Source organism: Silurus meridionalis, chromosome 17, assembly GCF_014805685.1.
Source record: "Silurus meridionalis isolate SWU-2019-XX chromosome 17, ASM1480568v1, whole genome shotgun sequence".
Lineage (NCBI taxonomy): Eukaryota > Metazoa > Chordata > Actinopteri > Siluriformes > Siluridae > Silurus > Silurus meridionalis.
Window position 1 is genome coordinate 22,194,155 of NC_060900.1, and position 17,867 is coordinate 22,212,021.

Consider the following 17,867-nt stretch of genomic DNA (forward strand, 5'->3'; position numbering starts at 1 on the left):
AGAAATGTCAGCCAGAAATGCCCGAATTCTGATTTAGCCTGCCATGCCATGAGAAGATTAAAAAAAAATCATTTATAATTTAACATTAAATATAACATATTTTAATTTATTTTAAAATTGCAATGTACATGTTAATTAAAATTAATTAATTATTAATTATCCTAATACAAATTTTAAAAAATATTTAAAAAATAAGGAGCAGCTGCATGTTTCTCGCTAGAGGTCGCTGATATCACAAACACATTGTGTAAGTATAATAAGTTGAAAAACTGTATTAGGCCCTGAACTCTATTGTATTATAAATGGGATTGATTCTGCATACTATTTTAGTTTTATTGAACTAGAAAACATTTCATGCAATTCATTCATTAATTTACTCATTCATTCTAAATATTAAAAAAAACATAAACAAGGAGGACGAATGCAATTCGATTTAGTTAAAAACAGTTTAGTGTTATGCAAGTTTATGTTAATCACTTGGCCTTATTTGATTTATTTCAGATATTTTGGCTCTAGACATACAGGTGCATCTCAATAAATTAAAATGTCATTAAAAAGTTTTATTTTAGTAATTCAGTACAAAAATTTAACCTCGTATATTATATAGATCCATAACACACAGACTGGTATATTTCAAGTGTTTATCTCTTTTTATTTTGATGATACTAGAATACACCTGTATACTAGATCCGACTTGCCTTTTTTTCTTGTAAGGATTCCATACAGAACATGCAATGTTTCTAAACATTGCACCACAGCGACCTCTTGTGGTCACACATTCCTAAATAAAGATTCTTTATTTATTTATTTATTTATTTATTTATTTATTTATTTATTTATTTCAGCTTGATACTAGTTCGAGTAAACAAATTTGTCCAATATTATAAATGCAAGAATAAATGAATACATAAGGAAATAGATTCAGAGACTAATCTATCGAGGAGTAGATACATACACATATAACGTGCTGAATAAAAATAGACAAAAAAAATATTAAGTAGAAACCTAAATCTATATTTCTAAATAATTGTGTGGATTCTGTTCTGTACATATGAAGTCGATTTTTGGTATCTTAGTTCAGGTGCTTTGATATGTTTTTTTTAATAAAAAATAAATAAATAAATTGGTGCATTGGCATGGTTCTAGTTTTTTTTCTGGTTAAAGTTATTAAAATAGTTAAGGTTAGATGATGATCCGATCAACAGGTAGTCCTGTAAGATGGTAAATTGCACCTCCGAATTTTTGCAGAATTTTTTGATTCTGATATAAAGCTCGGATCAGAGCGGTCACGTGGCTTCTGTTTCTCCAACGCAGGCTCCGAAAAAATAAATTAATAAATAAATCAAATATAACTATGACGTAATGCACAGTCCAAACTGATCTGAGGCGTAGATGCAAATCGTATTGATATCAATGAGTGCATTCAATAGTAAAAATTCATGCATGACACCATTTTACGTACTTTATTATAATCTTTTGGGTTTTTTATTTATTTTATTTGACATTATTCTCAAGAGTCTCACTCTTCCCTGTTGCCTTTCTCACTCTATCACGTGATAAGATCACGTAGAAGCCCCGCCCACTGGGCACAACGCTCATGGGAAACGTGGTTTTCAGGTAGGACACCAAGCTGCGCAGTTTGTTCACATACTTTTTATGTTGTGGTTGAAGTTTTGTCTGCATTTCCTGTCTGCTAAAATAAATCGGAGCTTATTGTTGAATGTTTGCTGTCAAATCAGCAGGCAGAATTGTGTATATATGTAGAAATCTGCAGCTGCAGTAAACCACTAGTCATCATGTTTGTTTGTTTGTTTGTTTGTTTGTTTGTTTGTTTGTTTGTTGCATGTTTTATGCATATTAACTTTTTGGGTGTGTGTTTCAGATTTGCAATGATATGAACTTTATTTTGTCGTCAAAACTTTTTAAATATGGTTAGAGAGTAAACATGGAGTCCTGGCGCCCTCCCCTGGAATAAATATAATTATATAAACAATAGACAAGAGCACTGAACCTTCTGCACCACTGCATATCCTCCTGGCATGTTTGCAAGAGTTCAACAAGACTGTAGATTGTATGGCAGTGGTGGTTCAGTGTTTCAGGCTCTGGATTACTGGTTATTCAAGCTCCACCACCCCCCAACTGCTGCCACTGTTGGGCCCTAGAGCAAGGCACTTAACCCTCTCTTCTCCAGGGTCATGTACCATGACTGATGCTCTGACCCCAGCTTCCTGACAAGAGATATGCAAAAATTAGGGAGGTGGTAGCTTAGCTTAAGGGTTGCTGTTTAGAAAGTGGGGTTTTAAGCGCCTGTATCGCCAAGCTGCCGCTCTTGGGCCCGTAACCCTCTGTGCTTCAGGTGCTGAATATAATATTACTGACCCCTGCACTTTGACCTCAGCTTATTAACATCGCTGGGCTATACAATGAAAGAATTTCACTGTTCTGTAATGTACATGTGACATGTAAAAAAAACCTTGCCTTTAATTGTATAAGAGTATTACACAACTTGGCCAGTTGGCTACTGGCTTCATGACTACAAACCTTCAAATAAATAAAAAAGTTTATTTATAATAATAAGGAAATATCACTTTAAATACATGTCTAGTAATATCTTTAATTTAATAACTGCTGTTACAAGAGATGACTCGTTTTCATTCACATGGGACTTCTTTCCATGTGAACGGTCCAGTAAGTATCCAAAGTTGAAGTAACATTCAATTTTTTTCAGCTGTGAGAATGCGATAGCATGTGTGCAGAAAGGCTAACACCTGTGTCCTCTGTGTTTTATCATTTTGTTCATTTCAAGATGAAGATCATGGAAGACTCTGTGGACGTCATCCTTCAGGATAAAAAGTTACATCCTGCTCGTGAAAAGCCAGTGGTCATGGCTGCCTCGGGAGCCATGCTTATGGCCTCTTACGCACTTTGGACAGTTTTTGCACTGCCTGGATTCCGAAAAGTGCCAACATGCCTTAAGGTAACATGTCAATCAAAAGTTTGGGGACATAAACTTATATAAAGCTTTTCTGTATGTTCACTGTTTTTATAATTTTTGGAATTATATTTAGGTATAACCTAGATTCTACAAAGTAGTATATTTAGACCTTTTACATTTAACTGAAACAAGGAAATTTTTTTTTTTTTTAAGTTCTAAATGAAAATTACTTGGTAACGGTGCAGTTGTTGGAAATTCACTTCTACTTTCACTATTTCTCTTGGTCAAACTAATTTCACGTGTTATCCTGTAAACCACAACGTCTTTTAAAAGATTGATGTGATGCAAAAGTGACATTAATACCTGTCAGAACAATAAAATCTCTGCTTCTGGTCTTGTTTTTTATTTCTCACCCTGCTGATTAATATCTGAAAGGATGATCCATGAACTTCAGAGCAACTAACCTAGTCTGTCACTGATGATGAATACTGCTAACTTTTTCTTACTAGAGCAATAATGGATCGTTTTACATATATGATATTGTTGGTGTTACATGGAGCATGCATTTGATGTTGAATTTGAAAATGATTTAAAACTGATATATGCAACAAACAAGCTGCACTGACTAAAATGTTTCCTAATGTGAAGGAGATTTTTCTTCAACTGCATCCAAACATGTGATTGGATGTAATCTTCTGTGCAAATCCTATCCCTCTGACCTACTCCCATGACCTGAATGTTCATTTATGAAATTCTGTCCTGTTCATTCTCCTCAATTCCCTCTTGTTGAGGTCTCAGCATGAGACAAAAGTCCTATCTCTGCTGTGCAGGTGCCGTACTTGCCCTCAAGTGGGGTGCAGACGCAGAACGTTCTAAAGCTCCTGCAAGGCAGAGGAGGCTGTCTGGCAGATCTGGGTTCTGGAGATGGAAGACTGGTAAGTGCTTAATACAGAGTAAAAGAGTATGTCAAAGATTTAATACAAAAGTTTAAGCTGCAAGTGCAGTTTTAGGCCTTGAGCAGTGAGAAGCAGGAAAATGCTCTGCATTTGTGATTTAAAATGATAATAATAAAAAGCTTGGACAACATGTTGGTACAGAAGGTACCACTTTTGCCTCACAGGTCCAGGGTCTCTGGTTCAGTCCTGAACTCAGTTTCTGTCTGGAAGGGTTTCTTTTGGATTTCCTGATTTCCTTCCACCTCTCAAAAACATGCTAGTAGGTGGATTAGATATGTCTGATTATCTCTGAGTGTGAATGAGTATGTGAATGTGTGTGTGGTTCCCTGATGTGGACTGAGTCCCGTCTAGGTTGTATTCCCGCCTCACACTTAGTGTTCTCTAGGTAACAATATATTTTTTGTTCTTTGTTGCTCTGATTATACTTTTTAAAAGTATCTTACATGTATTTATTCAATTACAGCTCGAAGTTCTGTACAGTGAGAGTTGTGCGTAATAAAAATAGAGCTGCATTACTATGTATTAGTGATGTGCGGTATACTGGAAAAATGCCGGTACATATTATATTTCAAACCGTACGATATCATAATTTTGCTGATTTCGTTATTTGATACGCTGCTGTTCCGAATTTTGGCAGTGCTTCACAAATTGCTGCGAAACCGGTTAACGTGACAATGATAAGAGGCTTTAAATATATTTTTATTGTATGTATTACTCCACTTTTCTTTTTTTTTCTCAACATCAAAATGTAACCTATGTTCCCTGTAGGTTTTTTGCAACAGTTTGAAACAAAGGTATTAAGATATAAATCTGTATTTATTATTCTTTTTTATAAAATGGATAATGGATATAAAATGGATTCTTATTTTATAAAAAAAATTAATTCACTCTTCTTTTAAGACTGGTTATTTGTCACTTATCGTATCAATGTTTAGTATCGATAACACATTCTGGTATCGTACCAAAGCTAAAACTTTGGCATCGAGACATCACTACTGTGTATAGTTATAGATCTTAACATGGATAGGCTCTAATCATGTATTCAAATTCACTATTTTTGTTTGTCTTTACAGGTGTTTGCTGCCAGTTCATTGGGCTTCCAATGTACTGGATTTGAAATAAACTCCATTTTGATTGGTTATGCCAGAGCCAGAGCAAGATGGAGGAAAATTCCAACTACGACAGCAAGATTTGTAAATGAGGACTTCTGGAAGGTATTTTATACATGTTAATGTTTCTTTGTGTTTGTCACGTGCCTTAAAAAAAGCATATAATAGGGTAATAACCTTCATTCTTCTGGAAAGGAGATATTTTCACAAGACTTTGGAGTGTGGCAATGGAGATTTGCCTATTCTACCACAAGAACATTATTGATCTAAGACACTAATGTCAGGCAAGATAGCCAAAGTTGTTGAATGGAGTTGAGGTCTCTACTTTGTGTAGGCCACTTGAGTTCTTTCACAGCATCTGTGACACACCGTCTGTTTATGCAGCTAACGTTGTGCTCAGGGGCATTGTCATGCAGGAACATGTTTGGGCCCTTAAATTTCAGTAAAGGGAAAAGTTACAGAATAGAAAAACATTCTATATAATTGTGTGCTTATACCTTTGTGGTAATTGTTGTCATATGGGGAAGACCATCATGTGTTGTAATAATTGGGTGCCCGTATACTTTTGGCTATATAGTAGATCTAGGAATATGTATATTTTCATATTATATGGTTTATAACAGCAAGACGTCTCCATATTTTACAGACTGATTTGTCCCGATATAAGACCTTGACAGTTTTCTTGGCGCCTGGAGTGGTATGTTTATGCAAATCTGCAATCCAAATGAATTCATTAGGAGTAAAGTCGAGCAACAGTAAAGAAATCTGCTTATTATTAAAATAACGATTATAGTCATTATGTGATAAGAATTTTGGTGTTCTCCTCAGATGGAAGTTCTAGGCAGGAAGCTGGAGCAGGAGTTGGCTCATGATGCCAGAGTGATTGCCTGTCGATTCCCGTTTCCTCACTGGCATGCTTCAGCATCAGAGGGACAAGGAATTGACCAGGCTTGGGCCTACGACATGGCAACAGTCCGCAAACTCCTGGAATGAACAGAGAAATCATTGCAAGCCTTTTTCTTTACTGCCAAATGGATATTTATAAACTTTCAGGCAATGACCTAAACATAGTCTTTCTGATTAAGTGAAAGTGACAATATTGGAGGTTGTATAACCTGTCAGTGTTTTTTGTTAAATATATGTGGGTTTCTGTGGCAACCTGTCAGATGGTGCTGAATTATGGAAAACAGATTAATCCTTTTTTCTGCCAGTAATATACTTTGAGAGCTCTACTTTAAAACATGTTTACTGTAGAGCAGTATAGTAATTGCAGGCATTCTGCCTTAAAATGTTTATGGATTGAGAATGATCCTTGGTACCACTAAACATTTTGACTCCCATTATATAGAACCTATTATTTAGTACAGAAAGATTTTTAATGACAAATCCGTCATTAAAAAGTACTTTAGATAATATTATCTAATGTAATAATAATATAAACTCAAAAAATAAGCACTACAGCTTTGTACATGAGGTTGGTTCGTGATGTGGATGTCAGTAACTATTAGCAGCTGTGTTTATAAGCTACTTAGAAAACCTAGCTAATGCTCCAGATGAATAATATAGTTTTGATTGTGATAATATATGAGATTATGACTTATCTTTATTTTACCTTTCTTAGATTTTCTCTTCAGAAATGAGGATATATATAATTGTGTAACATAAATGGATGCTCAAAATTCCCTAAGGTATAGTTCACTCTCTCTGTAGATCTCTTATAATTGACTGAACATGAGGACTACATTTATAATTTCTCTTTTATGAAAACATGAAATGCAGTAAATAATAATGAACATAAATGGCTTGAGTTAAAATGACATTAGCATCTTAATAACATTCATCTAACAGAGCAGTGTAATGAATGAGAAACACACTTGAGAGTTTGTTAATGCCTGAGAAGCTTGCAAATGCACTTTGTCATATTCCTAATAATAAAGCTTGGGAACATGGCGGAAACATCTTTTGGGCTACGGCCCTTAACATTATGTCGAATATATATGTTTTAATAAAAGAAAGTTTTCAAAACAATGCTCTAAAGTGGTGCAACTGAAAAACATTGTGTCCTCAGGCGAATGCAAAACAGAACCCCACAGTGATCCATATCCCAAGAGCAAATTTGCCGATCATCATAGTGACTGACATTAACAAATCAGAGTACTCGTACATTATACTGAAGAATGCATTTGACATTTTCCTTTCAGTGTGTTCAGTTGCCCTGAGAGGAGCAGCAGCAGCCTGAAAAAAAATATGGGGTGGCTGTTTTCACGTGTCCAAGAGGATGCACGTGTCAGCACTTTCCCTCGACAGTTGGTGGCTGGCATGTGCTGGCTATCAAAAGGCAAATCAAATTGGGAGAAATTGGGTTAAAAAAAGGCTGTAGAGAACAACATTCTGGTATCATGTGCTAATTTAGTACAGACCTGCATTTTTAATAAAATCTTTGTCCCAGGAAAACCAATATAAATGGACATCATTTAGAATCCTCTTCAAGTGGTGTGGCTCACGTGCATGACCCAAGGCAGGAGAAGCTTTGTCCTTTTAGAGAATTCATGGCACAGTTCAGCATGTCTGTTTGCTCTTCTCTCCATAGGCCATCTGCTGCTTCCAACCCATTATGAACAATAGTTTATAATTATCATGCTAATTCTGATACAATATCACTGTAGGTGCAGTGACACAAAAAAAAGGTTTTACTAACAAAGTGCAGATGGAAGACCAGCTGTCATGGTTTACATAAAAGCGATGCAAAGTGTAAGCAAAGCGTCTAATAAAGTGTCTTTAGAAGATGAAGAAACCTACAGAATGCTTGAGATCCATTATACAGAATGTATTGCAGTAAGACCTGTTTTGTTAGGTTGCACTACATTACATTAACCACAAGGTGATGCTCTAAATCAGTTTAGTTCAGAATCGAGTAAAGCATGAGAGGACATAACTAAGAACCACTGATATATCTGACTTGAAGTACATTCAAGTTAAAATTATTGCCAACTTTAAGAAAATGGTTTAAAAACAGCTGACTAAAATACATTTCTAAAAATCTAATAAAATGTAGATACTGTAATAGGGCTCCTCTAACATAACATGACCTATCTAGAGTGTATTTCCACCTCATGATGGAATCACCATGACCTTGACCAGGATGTGAAGATTAATTAATAAATCAATTGTACATAGTGCATTTATAATGTTCTACACATCACTTATTATACTATAAGAAAGGCCTGTTACAGATACATCACAGCACAGTGAAATTCTTTCTTTGCATATCCCACTAATGTTAGGAAGTTAGAGTCAGAGTGCAAAGGGTTAAGGGCCTTGCTCAAGGGCCCGAGTGTGGCAGTTTGGCGATACTGAGGCTTGACTTTCTGATCATTAACCCAGAGCCTTAACTACTGAGTACTGCACTATATGATCATCTCCATGTACTTGCACTTAAAATACCATTTGCTGCCTCTTATTTATCATAACCCAAGGAACATGCAGGCATTTCTATTCATGGAGGCCACTCAGATGCTTATTCAGTTCCTTCTCATCTTAAATCTGGTCAGCTGTGACTTACTCTTTGCAGGTCTGCCCTTGTGTGCATCGAGTCAAATGCAACTGATCCAGAATGCTTTCAACCCTCCCAGTTCCCCACATCTCTAAATTTTTTTGCAGTATCTCTGGTGGCTATTTCTAGCTGCCTGGTGCTAAAGGCACTTCTCACACCCTGCACTGCACCATGCTCCTTTTAAGTCTCTAGCATGATTTGACTGCACCCACTATATCTCAAGGTATCATGAAGACATGAGTCATTACTGGTTATACCCAGGTGGTGGCATGAACTTTCGATGGCTGTATAAACAGCTGAGTCACTGGATGTCGTTAGACAAAAAAAAAACCCTACCTCTATTCGAATCCTACCTCATGCTCAGGTACTAATGAGGATCTGTTGTTTATTATTATTATTATTATTATTATTATTATTATTATTATTATTTAAAAATATATATATATTTTTTATAGAGATTGGAAAGCATTTTCAGTAGGTCCCTGGTGTCTGCAAAATGAGTGTAAATGCCATTTAGACACATTTACGCACAACAGTAATGAAGGTTTTAGAAGAATTTCTGGTGGATAAAATCGGAAACAGAAAAGTTTCAGTAACACTGGACACAAGCGCGTGCTGATGATGCCTTGCGCTCGTGACGTTAAAGTGGGGCTTGCGTTCGGAGTCTAGACAGGAGGCGGAGTTCTCGGTATAAAACCGGACGGCGATGACGGAGCGCGAGACAGAGACACACGAGATCGTGGTCTGAACATGGAGAGCCCGAAGAGCGTTTCGAACCAACAGCCGACTAATAACGACCGGATTTGCGAGCAGAATAAACCGGGTGAGCAGCAGCAGCAGCGGCGGAGGAAAGACGAGCAAAGTGCGAACACCGCGGAGTTTTCACGCATCATCACGGATCCGGTCACGGGGAAATGTTACTGCCGTGGGAAAGTTCTCGGAAAGGTGCGGATGCGCGTTGCGGATATAAAGTCGCTCTTTGGAAATGTTGGTGAGATGTTTTGTTTTGTATGTTTGTTTTGCACTTTGAATTTACTCCATGCTGTGTGTGTGTGTGTCACAGGGAGGGTTTGCGAAGTGCTACGAGATGACCGATCTGTCCGCCGGGAAAGTCTACGCGGCCAAGATCATTCCGCACGCGCGCGTCGCCAAACCGCACCAGCGGGAGAAGGTGAGTGGATCAGGGAACGAGCTGTCAATCACATCCGCTTTGAGTTCTGCGGCTCTCGGTGTGTAATGCTCTCGCATTTATTTATTTACTTTGCCGCTTTGCAGATTAACAGGGAGATCGAGTTGCACAGAGCACTGATCCACAAGCACATCGTTCATTTCTATCACCATTTTGAGGACAAAGATAACATTTATATCTTGCTGGAGTACTGCAGCAGAAGAGTGAGTCATACAACCCCCTCTCTCACCATGCGCTCTCTTAAAGATTACACCACATGCACAGTCTCTGTCTCTTGGTACACACATACATATTCTGTCAAATTTCTTTTGGGTGGGCAAAAATGTCTTTTTTTTTAATGAAAGGAATTGAACATGGATTGAAATGTGGATCAAGTCAAGTCAATTGATGTTTTGCTAATACCTCTTTCTGTCAATTCTGCATTTGTTCAGTCACTGGCACACATCCTGAAGTCACGCAAAGTGCTAACGGAGCCTGAGGTGAGGTACTACCTCAAGCAGACGGTGTCTGCTCTGAAATACCTGCATGATCAAGAGATCCTACACAGAGACCTCAAACTAGGTGCACAGCTCAATTCTGAAATCAAATCAACACACTAATCCTTGTAAAGGCCATTCTAAACCCTGTGGTCAATTTTTGTTTGTTTCCTCTTTAGGGAACTTGTTTGTGAGTGACTCGATGGAACTGAAGGTTGGAGATTTCGGGCTTGCTGCCAAACTTGAGCCAGTGAGCAACAGGCGCAAGACGATCTGCGGCACCCCGAATTACCTTTCTCCAGAAGTGCTGAATAAACAGGGCCATGGCTGGGAGTCGGATGTCTGGGCCCTGGGCTGTGTTATGTAAGTTTTCTATGGCTTTAACTCTACATCAATGCAATGCACATCTGTTGCATTGTCCTGCAGGGTAGATGAAATCCAATGCTGCCCAGAATTGGCCATAACTGCACCAAATCCAATTGGCTGAATGTATCTGACTAATATTTATCCTTTTTCTTGCAGGTACACTCTGCTCCAGGGCAAACCTCCATTTGAAACCAACAACTTAAAGGAGACGTATCGCTGTATTAAAGAGGCTCGCTACTCTTTACCTTCCTCCCTGTCCCTCCCAGCCAGGCAGCTTATTAGCAGCATGCTCTCCCGTGACCCAGCCGATCGCCCGCGGCTTGAAGAGATCGCACAGCATGATTTTCTCTCTCAGGTCAGTTTTTGTTTAGTGGACTTTGTATTTAAAACGCCAAGGGTTTTTAGCACTGAAATCTTAACTGGTGATTCCACACAGGGTTTCATGCCAGAGACACTGCCCTCCAGCTGCTGCCTTTCTGCTCCGGACTTCCACATCTCCAGCCCTGCCAAAAGCTTTTTCAGGAAGGCAGCTGCTGCCCTGTTTGGGGGAAAAAGAGACAAAGCCAAGTACTATGAGAATCTCAGTAAGTATTCATTATTTTTTTATAAAGGATATACAAAATAAATATAAAGTAGTAGCTCTTTAATTGAGACCATATTTGCACTTGTAGATAAGACAGCCAAAGAAGAAGATGACATTTACAAACTCTGCGATGACCTCAAGACCACCTCTATCAGTAAACAGCCTGCCACACCATCTGCAGAGGTAAGCTGGGGCATCTTACTGTTTAACTGTTAACTGAGAACACAGTGTATAACATAGAGACCAGAGTGAAAGACAGTGATTCTCAGTCCTCACGTTCCCCCTCTCTTCCTTTTGCCTTTTTAGGAAAAAGGAACGCCGTCACTACCGGCCAGAAAGCCTGTTTCCCAGGCAACAGTCACACAGCCTGAAGCCCGAGACACCATCCTCATGATCGTCAGAGGCAGCCTCGGGAGCTACAGCAGCAGCAGTGAATGTAAGAGTGTGTGTGTGTGTGTGTGTGTGTGTGTGTGTCTGTCTTTCATCAGTCTGGCAACTGTCAGTAATTTTCCTGTCTCATAGCACTTCATTAGCAGTTCTGAGAGCTTTTTCCTTTGATTTGTAGGTCTGGAGGACAGTACAACAGGTTCGGTGGCAGAAGCCATCGCCAGTGTTTTACGAGGCTGCCTTGAACACATGCCCACAGGTACTTCAGACCCGCACACTATATTCACAAATTCATCAAATCCATTCATACCGAAGGGCAATTTAGATTCACATGTATATAACAATCTAATCTTCACTCTTCCCCAGCTGAGAAATTACCTAAGGCTAGTGGATGCAGCAGTATGCAGTGGGTGACGAAGTGGGTTGACTATTCCAACAAATATGGCTTTGGTTATCAGCTGGCCGACAACACTGTGGGCGTCCTCTTCAACAGTGGAACACACATGAGTCTCCTAGCTGACAAAACGTAGGTGCCAACTTAAATCAATTAATGTAATGAGCATCGTTGTCAAGTGCACAATGTCGTTCCTGGTTATCACAAGAGACATAGAGATTACACAACACATTTTTTGAGGGATTTTGGTGGAAGACATACAGTTTTATATATATATATATATATATATATATATATATATATATATATATATATATATATATATATATATATATTAAATGGCCTCAATGAATGGACACATTGTGACAGCACAATTCCCCAAAGTAGAAAATGTGAGTGTTTTTTTTTAATACGGATAAGTATTTGGTATAAAGAAAAAAATTATATTTCTGTATTTAAATGAAGCGCAGTAGTTAGACAGTTTGTTAGATATGTAGGCAGTATTTTGGGTCAATTTTAGGAAGTTAAGTGGGTAGTTAAGCATATAATGATCTACATATTTAGATACTTACGTAGGTAGCTAATTTAATTAGGTTAGTTGCGTAGGTGCAAAGACAGGAAGTACGTTTAGGTGGGTGCAGAGAGTTTAATAGCAAGGTAGGTAAGTAGTAAGCTTATGTTGTTAAGTAGGTAAGTACTCATAGGTAGACAGGTAGGTACGTATTTGGATTGGTATTTGGGCAGTTAGTTGTAGGCATATAGTACATTTATATTTTAAAGGTAGTTTGAAGATAGTTAGGTACTCAAAAATCTATCTATAAGATTTGAGTTTGCCAACATATCTAAAAATATTGAAGTAAATTTGTTACATACATTTTATATTTCACTGAAATATGTAGGTAGCTAGATAGTTACTAGATTGCTAGGTATTTAATAAGGTAGATTGGTAGGTTGAAATGTTTTTATATCAATGTAAAAAGATAAAGATTTGAGGCATGCGAGTACTCACAAATAAGTAAAGTGAGCATCATGACCAAGTAACAGTACAAAAATAGTTAATTTGATACATAAAAAAGTGAAAACCATTGTGCAAATAGAAAGCTTATTTTAAGATTAGACAGACACATAAATAACCATGCCTTTCACTTAAATCACATTTTGTTGTTTGGAAGATGGTTTTAATGTTCTCTTTGTGTCTCTGTCGCCTGTTTTTCTCTCTTGTTTAGAACTGTACTGCAGCATGCTGTGATGGGTCAGTGTGCTGTGATGTACACAACAGATGTTCCTGAGAACTGTGTGGGCCAGGTCACTATTCTCAAGTACTTCGCTCACTATATGGAGGAAAATCTGATGGATGTGAGTGGAAATTACCCTACATTTAAAATTTTTTTATAATGTAAAGACCACTATAAAAATGTTATACATGTACTTTGGACAGCTTCCTGGGTGCTGTGCTTACTGTATAATCAATAACATTTACTCTTGTCAACAGGGAGGTGATATGGTGATTGACACAGACGCTGAAAAGCCCAGACTCTATCTGCTGCAATGGCTAAAGTCCGACCGGGCTCTGATGATGCTCTTTAATGACGGCACTTTCCAGGTAATCAAAGAAAAATGTTCATCCTATTCTTCATTCATACAATAGTATCCAGGAAGCACCTCATTCATGCAGGTTTGCTAATTGTCAAATATATAGCAGCATTCACAACCGTTAGTTAGAAACCTCTTTACTACTAATTACACTTCCTGATAAGTATTTCTTATTTTTTTACGATTACTCTCATTATTTCACCTTCGTTCAGCATATACAGTAGTTCAACTGACTGTCCTCCAAGTCCCTCACTGTGTGTTTTTCCTTCTACAAATACTGTTTACTGTTCTTGCCTTAAATAGTTGATCCGGTGAGCTTATTTTCAGATCAAGTAGAAGCCTACGCACACCGTAGTATCACAGTGACTCACCACTAGCGTAACAATGCCCAACATCCTGTTTCAATTCCAGAGATGACAAACTATCTCTATCTCTCCAAACAGGTAAACTTCTACCATGACCACACCAAACTCATCCTGTGCACCCAGCAGGACGACTACCTCCTGACGTACATCAACGAGGAGCGAACATCCGCCACTTTCAAGCTGAGTGCACTCCTGAGGGCCGGCTGCACGTCAGAGCTGCGCAGCCGTATGGAATATGCACTCAACATGCTCCAGCAGAGATGCAAAAGAGAGCCGTGAAACTGCATGTCCTGTTCTGTGTGCGTGCGTGTGTGTGTGTGTGTGTGTGTGTGTGTGTGTGTGTGTGCACGAGAAAAATCTGTGAACAGAACGTTGGCTAAAGCATGAAAGCAAACTGGAACTGTTAATTAGTGTGTAAGTGGTAATTAATGCTAAAAGACTGTTAGAGAAAGTGTAATTGGGGAGAAGGTGCTGTGAATTAAAGATAGTGGAGTTTACGGGGTGGAAGGAGAAATGAATGTAGCATTATATATTTTGTATGAGCTAAGTGAAGAGAGACTGGGCTGGAACCAGGACTAGAGGAAGATAGCCATGTTTGAAGAAACTCAGAGATGAAACTGGATTTAAAGCAAAAAAGAAAAAGTCTGTTGAGATTTGTGTTTTTCGCATGTCAGTGTGCGTGTGTGAGACCACTTTATTTGTTAGATATTAGCGTATATTTATTATGTATATATTTATTTATTTATTTTTTATTTATTAATAAAACTCAATCTAAATAAAGTTCAGTTTTTTCACTGTGTTTCATTGTCACTGAAAAAGTGTAATTACATGTTTCTTGGTGTTTGCTGTACATGATGTAGAATGTGGGTAATGCATATAAAGAAAGGGGAGCAACTGTATTACTCCAAACATTTCTGAAGACTTTAATAGCCATTTTATATCTCTTTAAAAAATATTACATTTGCATAAACCATCAGTCTTTATTTCATGCTTGCTTTCCTGTAAAGCTCAACACATAAGAACATAATTGACAGAAGCCCAAACAAGGTAAGTCATTCAAGAGTCACGTTTGAAAACTGTCTCTCGGTCAAAAGCCTGTTAGCAACCATCATTATAACCATGACAACACTTTGCAGTATTTAACTGTCTAATTAAATAAATGTGACTCATTTTTCATTTAGGTGCCTATCAAAATACAGTCATGTATAATAATGGTCATTGAGTCAAACATGTTTTGTGGAAGTGATGTATTTAAATTGAGGTAATTCCTTTTCCCTATGCATTCAGAAAGAGATGTATTAAAGCTCCAGCCTTTAGAATGCTTATATAGATATAAAAAAAGTATCTTGTGATAAATCTGTTATTCTTCAATGCTTTAACCATAGTGAAATATTTATTAATAGACATAACATGCTATATTGTATGCATTCTTTCAATAACTTTTTCAGCTTATTTATGTAATTACTTAAGATCAGACAAAGCCAAGAAGTCATGACATAATCATACATTTTTATATTGTTTAACCAGGAAAATGAGTAACAGCTCCACCTAATCTCACAATGTGGTTAAAAGGCCCTGTCGCAAACAGCCAAGACACATCAATCATTTCTTTTCTGACATCAGGCATACGCAATTCCCGAAATATGCTCCAGTAGTTGATGAGTAAGACAAGCATCATAGCTGATTTAAAATCCAGTGACGTATTCCTTTACATTTTACTGAGGCTGATTTTTTCCATCAGCACCTACTCATATACTCTAATGAATGTAATTCTCATTGCCAACTTGCCAAGTCTAATTAGGATTCCTAGCATCTCCTGTGTTTACGTATGAGAGTCATCCCACTTTCTGTCTTGCTGAGTCTTCAAACGGAAGAGACTGTCAGATGGTCCACAGGCCCACTCACCATCAGTATGGATGGTTCAGCAAGATTCAGTGGCTTTGGAAAAATCTTTTCAACTCTGCTGAGGCCTGCCAAGTTGTGTGGGTGTATGTGTGTATGTGTGGGTGTGTGTTTTGTGTGTGTGTGTGTGTGTTTTTGTGTGTGTGTGTGTGTGTGTGTGTGTGTGTGTGTGTGTGTGTGTGTGTGTGTGTGTGCTTTAGCTGGCGCTACAGAAACAGAGGTAGAAGCACTGCCCATGTATATCACTATGTGGGTGTCACCTTGCTCATCACCATGGGAAACATCACATCAACAACAAAAGAGGTCATGCAGTTTTCTTTTTATACATATCAAGATTAATTTCAGCAGCGGAAAAAATGAGGTAACGAGGGGTGTGGTGTATCTTTAATGCAGTTTTCATCTACAATAACCATGATCATGATCATGGTAGATCCAGAGTCAGTTCAGAAAGACTAGGTGTAAGATAGGATTATACATTTGTGCATCACAAACTCATTTATACCAAAGGGACATTTAGAGTAACCATTCATGAAATGGGAGTATCTAAAAATCTCCCACACATACACTCAGAGAATGTGAAACTTCATGCAGAGTTATGGATTGAGCTGTGAACAGTGGTGCTGAGATGCCAACCATGCCAAATGAAAATAAAATGTCTATTTGTATAAACTACAGTAATGAATCATATTGAAACCTTTCTATACAATGAATAATTTCAAATCTAAAGTGATGCATGAAGCTGGGCTGCCATGGTAGTCTTACTAGTAAAAAATACTTTCTTCTGGATTTGTTCAAAAAACAAACAAAACATGATTGTCTGTTCCTTTTTTGTTAAAACCCAAACTGACTCTATTGGCTATGAATAACTGTTTGATAGCTGTGAAAATGCTGCCCCTCCCCACTGCAACACACAGAACGCCTCTTCGATAAGGTACCAAACTGAGTTGACGTCAGCAGCAGTTGTTCCCTAAGCGACTCAGCAAGCAAACTGCCTTCACAGTTCTTTATGCGCACAGAGCAAAAATCGTCATAATCATTAAGCTTTTCAGTTAATTGACTATTCAGTAAAATGCTTTAATGGTCCCCAAGCACCAGAAGACCACGTGACTGGGTTATTTTTTCACATAGTCTCAGAAACACACTCATTCAATACCAAGTATGGCTTTTCCTAATATACCGGATTGGTATTAGGTCATATTTGGCATTTCATGAGCTGATCCACTCATGTGCTTTATACTGTGGACATACTCAATGTGAAACAGAAGCTTGCAGAAGACTGTGAGGGTCACAAAATGTATAAAATGCAGGCTGTTTTTTTGCTTCACACTTTTCCTTAAACTAAAATATTTTTTATACAAATACTGTAAGGTTTAATGGATTCTTCATTTCCTTATCAGCAGAATATGCTTGTGTAAAAGAGAAGGTTGAGAGTGTACTTTATGTTTGCCTCACTGCTGAAAAAGTTCCTTCAGAAAAATATCATTGAATGACATATTTGCACACTGCTGCTACTGAACAGACTTTTTTTGTACACAGTTAGAATAAAAGATAATGTCCTGATATATATTTGATTTTCAAGATACCACAGAAATGAGCCTTTAAAGGATTACACGTTGGCCACATTTTCTAATGATGTAACTTATACCGTAGCTTTGTTGAATGCTAGATTGTAAGTGACTAAATGGTGATTCATTTTCTACATTTCTGAGTAGTTCCATCAGCAAAAGATTTAGTATGTATTGAATGATTATGTTTCTGTAATAACAGCTAATTACATTTTATTTCTTAACAATGGACATTGTCTTAAAACAGCTTAATAGAAATTTTAAATAATAGAACAACGTTTACTTATATTTAAATGTATGTGTATTTATACCTGATGGGAAACCCAGACATACCACATAATCAAAAACTAATAAACAAATTAAATGATGGCATTATGTAAGAAATGTTTAAACCTTAAGCAAGCAGTCTTAAAAATTACCTGCATGATTTTCAACATGCAATCTTTAATCATTTTAATAAGCCATAAAATATATTGGTTATAAATTTCATAAGA

At 37.5% G+C, this 17,867-nt stretch overlaps 2 protein-coding genes across 4 annotated transcripts; both read left to right on the top strand.

Annotated features, from left to right (window-relative positions):
- The first annotated feature begins 1,394 nt into the window (after positions 1 to 1,394).
- si:dkey-190g11.3 (uncharacterized protein LOC567059 homolog) lies at positions 1,395 to 7,028 on the top strand. Of its 2 annotated transcripts, XM_046870251.1 has the most exons (7): positions 1,395 to 1,429; positions 1,562 to 1,617; positions 2,807 to 2,977; positions 3,766 to 3,870; positions 4,965 to 5,105; positions 5,647 to 5,697; positions 5,829 to 7,028. In XM_046870251.1, exons 1-7 carry the CDS (start codon positions 1,414 to 1,416, stop codon positions 5,991 to 5,993), a joined length of 705 nt encoding a protein of 234 aa, XP_046726207.1. In that variant the 5' UTR covers positions 1,395 to 1,413; the 3' UTR covers positions 5,994 to 7,028. The 2 variants fall into 2 exon arrangements, with proteins under 2 accessions (XP_046726207.1, XP_046726209.1); XM_046870253.1 differs by lacking the exons at positions 1,395 to 1,429; positions 1,562 to 1,617 and adding an exon at positions 1,626 to 2,688.
- Positions 7,029 to 9,256: 2,228 nt separating this feature from the next.
- plk2b (polo-like kinase 2b (Drosophila)) lies at positions 9,257 to 14,705 on the top strand. Of its 2 annotated transcripts, XM_046872365.1 has the most exons (14): positions 9,258 to 9,498; positions 9,617 to 9,724; positions 9,829 to 9,945; positions 10,174 to 10,303; positions 10,398 to 10,581; positions 10,741 to 10,939; positions 11,021 to 11,168; positions 11,256 to 11,350; positions 11,474 to 11,603; positions 11,733 to 11,813; positions 11,921 to 12,080; positions 13,175 to 13,304; positions 13,441 to 13,551; positions 13,985 to 14,705. In XM_046872365.1, the coding sequence occupies exons 1-14, from the start codon at positions 9,304 to 9,306 to the stop codon at positions 14,183 to 14,185; spliced, it is 1,989 nt and encodes a 662-aa protein (XP_046728321.1). In that variant the 5' UTR covers positions 9,258 to 9,303; the 3' UTR covers positions 14,186 to 14,705. The 2 variants fall into 2 exon arrangements, with proteins under 2 accessions (XP_046728320.1, XP_046728321.1); XM_046872364.1 differs by having other exon boundaries at positions 9,257 to 9,498; positions 10,741 to 11,168.
- Positions 14,706 to 17,867: the final 3,162 nt, after the last annotated feature.